At 32.6% G+C, this 8967-nt stretch overlaps 1 protein-coding gene across 2 annotated transcripts; it reads right to left on the bottom strand.

Moving 5' to 3' along the window:
• Nucleotides 1–518: 518 nt before the first annotated feature.
• Nucleotides 519–5790, bottom strand: LOC125502331. 2 transcript variants are annotated; one of them, XM_048666005.1, is made up of 2 exons: nt 866–5790; nt 519–800 (listed from the first exon to the last, which is right to left on the bottom strand). In XM_048666005.1, the coding sequence occupies exon 1, from the start codon at nt 5340–5342 to the stop codon at nt 3036–3038; it is 2307 nt and encodes a 768-aa protein (XP_048521962.1). In that variant the 5' UTR covers nt 5343–5790; the 3' UTR covers nt 519–800; nt 866–3035. The 2 variants fall into 2 exon arrangements, with proteins under 2 accessions (XP_048521962.1, XP_048521963.1); XM_048666006.1 differs by having other exon boundaries at nt 519–965; nt 1038–5790.
• Between the last annotated feature and the right edge of the window lie 3177 nt (nt 5791–8967).

The raw sequence follows: 8967 nt of genomic DNA, 5'->3' as shown, positions 1-8967 counted from the left end.
GTAATGATATCTGACTCAGTGTAGTGGCTTTCATAACTTCTATACCAGTTTTGGTTTCAGTTAAATATGTTGCAGAAAGACTACTCGCGTCATACTCTTTAGCAACGCGATGATGTAGTATTGGGCTAATAATCAACCAAAAATTACATATAATACTAACGACGCTAATACTAACTACGTTAATATTTAGCAAAGCTAAACATTGCAGCAATAAACCTAATAATCATCATTATTTATAATATTAACATTAAAGCTGAATAATTTAAAAACTGACAAATTTGATCAAAGTTGGGTACGCGTGCTACAATTTGACCGTTTTATTGCTGCAAAAAACAATTTAACGGTAAAATCAGTAAATGACGATACAGTCTAGCAGGTAGTTCAGAATTAGTTTTGCTATCTAAATTAGTAAATGGTTTACTTCGCAAATAACAATACAGGGTGACTTAAAATTAGCGTCATTCCTCTGGAGGTATATGGGGGGTGTTTTAAGAGTACAGGCAAAATAGTGAAAACAATTAATCGTTAATAAAAAGGGGTATATTTGCAAAAAGCTAAAACAGAAGGATGGCAACAATGTTTTTGAAATTAATCTGCCTATTTAACTCTACGTTAATACATGTTGTTTTTTTATTACTACAAAATCTAGAAACCAAGAAAAGCAAAGAAAGATAAGTTACAATGAAATACTTTGAGGTTCGGATAACGTTGTCACATTGCGGTCAGTTCTGCCCACCTTTTTGGGGCAAATGAGTGGTATTAGGCATATGCAATCCGTCACAGCTGTCATCAAAAACATCCTGTTAAAGATTATGTGTCACTGACCAATATCGATCAAATAACATACAATTAAGTTTAAACTCACAAGAGAGGTTTGACGTTCTGCCCCGTTTAACTCCAACCAGGTCTTGGCAGCAGTCTGGGCTCACATTTTGAGCAGCTTCTCGTATTCGCTTAATTAACTCCTGCTCAATATGTACCGGGGTTGAGCAGATCAGATATATAATTTGTTATTGGGTCCTGTGTATCTTACAGACATGCAACATGGTAGGAATGTAGCTCTGCCTCGTGGGAGCTAAAGGGGCACTTATCCGATGGCTCAAAAAGGGTCAGTTGTCGTGCAATGCTTCGAGTACCCCTGAAGGCTCAGCTGCAATTATCTCCAATACCTGTTCCTCTAGGTCTGGAACCCGAGTATGTCAAGAACATACACTAACTTCGTCAATTCCTGGAGCCATTTATCCAGTGTCTCTAACCCTTGGCTGGTCTAACTTACTTACAGTTTCTGATTACGGTTACTGTGGCATTTACCGAGAACTAATCGCATATTCGCAAATTCGATGTTGCTGTACATTTTGTGAAAGGAGCTTCAAAGTAAGTCACAGTTTGATAAATGCTTGTTAGTATTGACAAAGGCTATCAACCTGTAACTATCTGTTAATGGCAAAAAACATCAGCGCCCCTTTGACTTTTTGTCAAAAAATTGTAGAAGCGTGTTTTTTACGCTATATGATCGCAAATTTTCTTTACAAACGGTCAAGTATTCCAATAGGCCACCAATGAAAGATGGGACATTTCAAAATAATACTTAATAACAAAGTTGACATTGGATCTTCAACTGTTAATATCTTCTAGAAATTTTCCAAAAAAAAAACTGCAATATTTTTCTCGTCCTCTCCAAGTGAGCCTGTATCACCCCTTAAAAGGAATGACGCCAGATTTGAATCACCCTGTATACTGGAGCAGTTATGGCAAGTGATAAAATAGCTAGTTCTAATACATGTAAAACAGATAGTCCTCTAATAACTAATACTTGGTTATTAACTTTTCAAGTAAATCGTTGCTTAGTTGTTTCTCACTTACTTTTTCTAAATTGTTTCCAGATGTATTATTTCGATCGACCACCTGACAAATTGCCAACAGAAAAATATTGCTTTACTTAATGTAAGTGTTATTATATAGTGTTATCTGCAACAAGTACAAACTAACGCCCTATAGTTACACTTTCTGCCAAGTTTGTGACGTAATATTTATTATGTTATTACCTCTTGAAAACGTTATAACATGTTACAACACAACAACAAAAATTTACTAACATCAATCTTCCAATATCCTTCTCTTGTTGGAGTTTCTGTGTGTTTTTTTTCAAGTAATAGCATCATTTTCACATAGCATCTCTAAATCGTAACCACCATTATCTTACACAGGGTACACATATTGACAATTATAGGCTAGACTGTGTATGATACAATTATTTCCTTTCCAAATTAATCTTCTACCCGCTAAACATCTTTTCGTTTCCGAAACGTTTGAGAAGCGTATATTAAAATCCCGAAACGTTTCAGTTACCTGCACTATATGTTTCAGAAATGTTTATGTAACTGCAAATGAAACTTTGCAGAAACGCTTCGTTGAAATGTTACTGAAGCGTTACGCTATACGTTATTTAAACGTTGCAAATAAATATTTTGTAACATTATACATGGTGTATCTACGAAGAGTGCAAATATTTTAATTGGTGGAACATAATGGCTCTAGAAACCGAACTATAGGATTGTCCCTGCTTCGAGGACAAAAATGTACCACCAGTTAAAATATTTGTACTCATCAAGGAATCACTTATACAGTTTCATGATTCTATAACGTTTTCATAAAAATATTTGCAGAACATTTTAATCTAACTTGTTTCAAAATGTTTTAAATTTACAATTCACAGGCTCGAAAATATTATTTTTGTCCTCGAAGCAGGGCAATCCCCTAGTTCTGCTTCTAGGGCCATTATGTACCACCAATTAAAATATTTGCACTATTCAAAGATGTACCATGTATAATGTTACAAAATATTTATTTGCAACGTTTAAATAACGTCTAGCGCAACGCTTCAGTAACATTTCAACGAAACATTTCTGTAATGTTATATAGAAAAATTTTTTGGCGGGTTACGGTGCATTTGCTTAAACAAAGATAACAAACTACAGCACCACTTCCGTGGCAACGTAGATCTAGAATAAACGCTATTATGTTTCTGCATTTTCTCAATCACTTGCATATTCTCTTTCTCTTACTAGAGCTAGGATAGACTTTTTGGTATCACAGTCATATTTTTTAGCAAATTCCATAATTTCTTTAGCATCATTATTCCGCATCTTATAGGCCCATGCATCAATGATATTATTAAAATAAATCATTGCCCTACTCTTTAAATTATTTAGCCTAGAAACAAATATTGGTTCATTCTTAAGCATATACTGGTTCCCTATGGCTTGTTCAATCTGGCTCACAAAAATTAATATTTTAGGAGATTTTTTTTCCATTTTATCATATAGTGCCTCATAGCTTATCACCCTATCTGAAAACCAAGGTAGCTGTGCTATAAAATTTATTATATTGTCAAAATTATTCAGTTGACCATAATTAGTATATGCCTGATCTATAATATAATGTAATAGATGACCATTACCAAAATCATTTAGTTTTTGAAATTTACTTACAGCTGTTTTAATGTGCCCATGGCCGATTTCTGAAATACAATTTCCTTCTATTTCTTGCGCTAATTCTACTTTTAAACTGTTTAATAATCTTCTTAATAGTTGAAAATCTTTGATTAATTCATTTAATATCTGCTGATATTCTTGTGAAACTTGCTGTCTTATTTTATCACTCATGTTTTGAAATTGTGCATGTAAATCATTATAAGCATTGTCTAACTTAGTATATGATGTTAATAAAATTTTATTTTCAGTTGCTTGTAGAAATCCATTTTTAAAATGATTAACTCCACACTGTATTAATTGGATTAATTCATCACAACTACTAGTATTAACAGTATTTAATTCACAATTGCTATCTCTTGGAGTATTAACATTTGACAATGTATCATTTATCGTATTTTGAAGTTCAACTAGCTTATCTTTTGATACATTGCAGTTTTGACGTTGACTAAATGGAAAAGATGCTCTGATTACACGAAATAACATCGTTTGATTAGATTTCGCTTCCAATAATTCAGTATTCACATTTGCACTAAATATTTCTATGAGTGCAAGCAAATCATCATTGATCTTATCAAACTGATTCAATATCTCCTGTTTCAATTCCTGTTTAATTACCATGTATTGATCAAATTCAGAACCAGCACTGACGTTGAATGGTAATGTAAATATTTCTGTGCTGTTCGTGTAACCTTTATTCTCAAAAGTTATTGTTTCTCGGGCGGATTTATTGTCTAAAGTAGATGACCAACGCTCCATGGGTGTAGGTAATGTTTTAAAGTCTAATAATGTTGTATTATTAGTAAATGTTCGGTTCACTCTTTCTAATGTATCTAATAAATTAGACCGATTGGCTAAGCCTATTCTGAGTCTAGAATGCTGTTGAGTTACATGAGTTTCTAGTGCTTGAGCAACTGTCACTTGAGTAGCTAATCCTAATGTAATTAATTTACCAGCATGCTCGCATAATAATTTCCACAAATTACGTATGGATCGATTCCATGTTTTCTTCTCTTCTTTTCTTTCATTCGATGGGGTATCTGTTGTAACATGTCTTTTGATAACTGGTGGTGGTAACAGTGACTGAGTATTGTAACATTCTTGTAACCAATTCTGATGTCTGACATAAGATTTATGTGCCATTAATGGTTTGTAATAACTCAATATTTTTTTTAAGGGTGTTGGTGTTAATGAGTTCTGAGATGACTCTGAATGATGTTGAATTAAGAATAAAACATCACCTTGTAAACATTCTGCTAATAATGCTGGTTGCTTTTTCAGCTCAGATCGAAATCCAGATCTTGCTTTTTCAATAATTATTATGTATTGCTCATTATTAGAAACAACTTGTTTTAAGCGGTCTAATCCTTTTTCATAAGATTGTGGAGAAAGCATATATTTACCAACAATACCTTGCAGATAAATCAATTGGTCTTCTAGTACCAATTTATCTTGTGGTAAGTCAGCTATTATTTGATCCTTTACCTTATCAATTTTTGTTAATACTACATTATTCTGTATTGGCAGAGATTTTTGTTGTTCTGTGAATTCAAATGCGAATTGTTCTTTAAGTGATTCTAATCTCTCGTTAAATATTCCTTGCCACAGATATTTATCAAAATAATTTACTTTCGTAAGATCCTTAGAGAAATGGCTTTGTGGAAGTGTGTTAATACCTTGCCAAAACCATCGAGATAGCTTACTTTCTATAGGTTGTATAAAATTACTTACCATATTACCAACACTATGTTGCCATGATAAAGTTGCTGGCATGGACGCCATGTTAGGATTAGTGAAGTAAGAACTGGATTGTGTATATATAGTGCTACTTGGATGATTATAATCGTTCATTGTAACCCCTATAATTAATTATTTACTAAGCCAAACCCTTGATAGGTGTTTTATGTGTAAATTCTTGATTCTGATAAAATTAACGTTTCTTTAATTGTTTAAAGTTTAAAATCAAATTGTTAAACTACATAAAATTTTATAACACCAACTAAGTTACAAATTCCAAATTCAAAGATTTATAATTTAACAAGATACTAAACGGGAATCAATTTTTTAGTGCCATTTAATCTTACATTGACATGACTTACTTATGTTATATTTTTTGTAGGATAACATGCATTTTCAAAATATCATCTGATAAGGTTAAATTATCAAATTCTGTATTTTATCTATGTAATATAACTTACGCAAAAAGGGCATCCAGGTTTAAATTGATCAAAAATATTTAAAATAATTAAACTTACATATTTGCATCCGTTTAAATATCAGGATACCTTGCTAATTCATTCCTTAGCGAAATCAAACCTCCGAATAAGCTATTGGATAAGTGAAGCATCGAGTTAAGCTTTACCAACAAGTCCACCCATTTCTATTTAGCGACGAGTACCAGCTTTTCTCTTTTCAGTTTTAAGTCCGGCTGCGTCAGTCTTCATCCAAGTGCTGCACATAAAAAAATGTCATATATCTAGAATCTCGAATTAATCGATTATGTAGGTAAATAAAAAAATAGAATCCATATATCAGTAAAACATAATAAACAGATGGAAGTTTGGAGGCTAAGAATAATATTACATTTGCCTTCAAGTAAAAAACTTTCATTCTCTTTACATAGGCTAGTTCCTATAAATGACAACTTTTAGACGCCTAACAAACGAACAATATTCTACTTAGCTGAATGAAAGGATGACGACAAAGGCGGACGACAAAAACGGACAAAGATTTAGAAACGAAATAAACTCAGAGTGGAACATCATCCCAGGTAGTAGAAATGACGAATATGACGATAATATGATGTATATGCATTTTTGGTCTTGGACGTCATTGCATTGATGATTAATAAGAGTTATCCAACATTTTTAAAAGCCAAAAGCAAATAAGGCTTGTGTGCCATCAGACATTCCAGACTCTGAATGTGAGTTGCCAAAAAAAAGGCAGAGAAAAATACGAACTTGTTCAAGCAGCTTAGAAGACTCTGAAAGTTCTTTGGAATTTACAGCAAAATCAACCAGGGAAGAACAAATAACTATTGGTAAGGGTGGTCAATTTAGTGATTTTAATATTAACAGCCCTAGTTTATTGTTAGGCCAAAATTTGCAGTTGGAATACCTTACTAGTTTGCCTAGGAGGTCAACACCAACTTCTAGTAACTTTGCTAAACTCAAAGATAGTGCTCTTATTGGTGACAAACAGACTGGTAAGAAACCTTATTATACTGTTTTACTGTTTAATATCATCGTGGGTAAGTTATGCTGCAATATATTGGTTTATTTTATTGATTTCTTTGACTTTGATTCTAATATTTTTGCTGTTTCAAAGCAAAAAAAACATTATCGTCAATCATCAACGGGTGACGGCTAAGGAGGTTGAACTTCAAGTCGGGTGTTACTTTGCCAAAGCCAAAGAAAGGGTGTCAAGACAACCTATATATAACGACCTATATATAAACGACAACATATAATAATGACCTATAATATCATATATATTAATAAACTATGTAATTAATAGTAAAGATAATTGCGTGTCATTTATAGATTTCCAATATTGATAGTATTAGGTAGTATTACAAATCAGGTAAAAAACATAAGGTGGCCACACTGTTAAAAATGGGTTGAAAATTCAGTTACTTTTCAGTACATTTTGTAAGTGAAAATTCATATTTCAAATTCATAGTTAATTCCTTTAATCTGGCGAAACCCTATTCGGCGTTTCTAACTACTTTAGTATTAAATGAAAATAATGTATCACTGTATAAAAAAAATTATAAATATATAATATAATATCAATCACAACAAGTATGTGAATGTTCAATAACAGGAATCTGAATTTTCAATTTTTCGAATTTTTAATAACAAGTCTCTTAATTTTCAGTTATGTGTGTGGAAAAAACTTCAATTAGGTACATTTTACTGAAAATTCAACTAGATTTTTTAATTGCATAATACCCAATGCAAAATTTAACTTTCCATATTTTTTTTATTTTTTGCGTTACCGAGTATTCCAAGATACCAAAAACCACGTTTGAGAATATTTATGGAATATCTATGATATATATTCCTAGAATGTGTCATGAATATACAGGCATATGGCAGGAATATTCTTGGGATATCTATAGCACATTTCAAAATTACAACTTTCTTGTCCCTGGAATATTCCCTGTGAATATTCGTGGAATATTGAATGTGCTGGATTGAATATTTTTGGAATATTCCTAGAATATCTTGTGTTATCTGGGTGACGATTAACAGACCATCCGTTTAGTCAGTTCCATTGTCATTCGCTCGCGACATGTGACCACTTTATATTGAGAAATTAGGACACTGTTGTAAAAACCCAGATAAGAGGAGATAATCTTTGGACAAACCAGAACATTTAATATTTTACGAATATTCATAATGAATATTCCAAGGACAAGAAAGTTGTAATTTAAAAATATGCTATAGATATTCCAGGAATAAAGCTCGTAATCTTCTATGAATATGCCTGTATATTTATGTCACATTCTAGGAATATATCATAGATGTGCACGCAATGTCCCATGAATATTCTCTAACAATGATTATGTTTTGAGCTATTACCAGATTACCAAATGGTATGTGATCTATTGTCCCAACAATTTTGCAATGAGTAGCATTATGGCCACCACATGGTTTTACGTGATTTGTGATACTGATCGTACCTAATACTAATAATAGTGGAAATTTATAAATGACACGTAAATACATTTACTATAAAGTATATACAGGGTGATTCAAAATTGGCGTCATTCCTCTGGAGGTGTTGTATGGCGCTGTTATAGGAGTACAGAAAAATAGTAAAAGAAATTAATTGTTATTAACAACTGAGAAATTTGCAAAAAAATTATATCAGAAATACGGCAGCAATGTTTTTCAAGGTAATCTGCTTAATTAAATTCAACAAGATTTGTTGACGAAATGTCGACCTGTGCTCATAACCTCGAATATTGGTGTTTAAAAATAAACCATATGTGTGTATGCGTGTAACGTACAAACGTGGTAGGAATGTAGCCCTTCCTCGGTATTTATTTTGCGCTTGGGAAAGTGTCAGTTATTGTGCTCTGAGAGCCCCTGGAAGGCCCTGATTCGATTATGTCCAATACTTGTTCCTTTGTGCCTGGAACCCGAAAATGGATTGTCGTCCACTATCTTGGCGTAAGTTCTTTCAGCTTTTGCTATCTTACTGTAGCATTCCGCGTGAACTAATCACATATTCGCAAATTCGTAAAATAAAATTCAAAGTAAGTCACAGTTTGACAAATTAGTGTTATTATTGACAAGGTCTATCCACCGGTAACCATCTGTTAATGACAAAAAACATCATTGCCGCTGTGACTTTTCATCAAAAAATTGTAGAAGAGCACTTTTTTGGTATCAAAAATTTTCGTAATTTGAAGCAAAGATGGGAATTTTTCTTTTTGAATGCTTAAGTATTCCAATATGCTACCAAT

Source organism: Dendroctonus ponderosae, unplaced genomic scaffold (assembly GCF_020466585.1).
Source record: "Dendroctonus ponderosae isolate FM_Combo_2020 unplaced genomic scaffold, Dpon_F_20191213v2 Dpon_F_20191213_4, whole genome shotgun sequence".
NCBI classification, from domain to species: domain Eukaryota; kingdom Metazoa; phylum Arthropoda; class Insecta; order Coleoptera; family Curculionidae; genus Dendroctonus; species Dendroctonus ponderosae.
This window is presented reverse-complemented; position numbering and strand designations above follow the sequence as displayed.

What these genes read in the sequence shown, in the direction of transcription:
- LOC125502331 (XM_048666005.1), bottom strand. Translation starts at nt 5,342, where the DNA reads ATGAACGATTATAATCATCCAAGTAGCACTATATATACACAATCCAGT.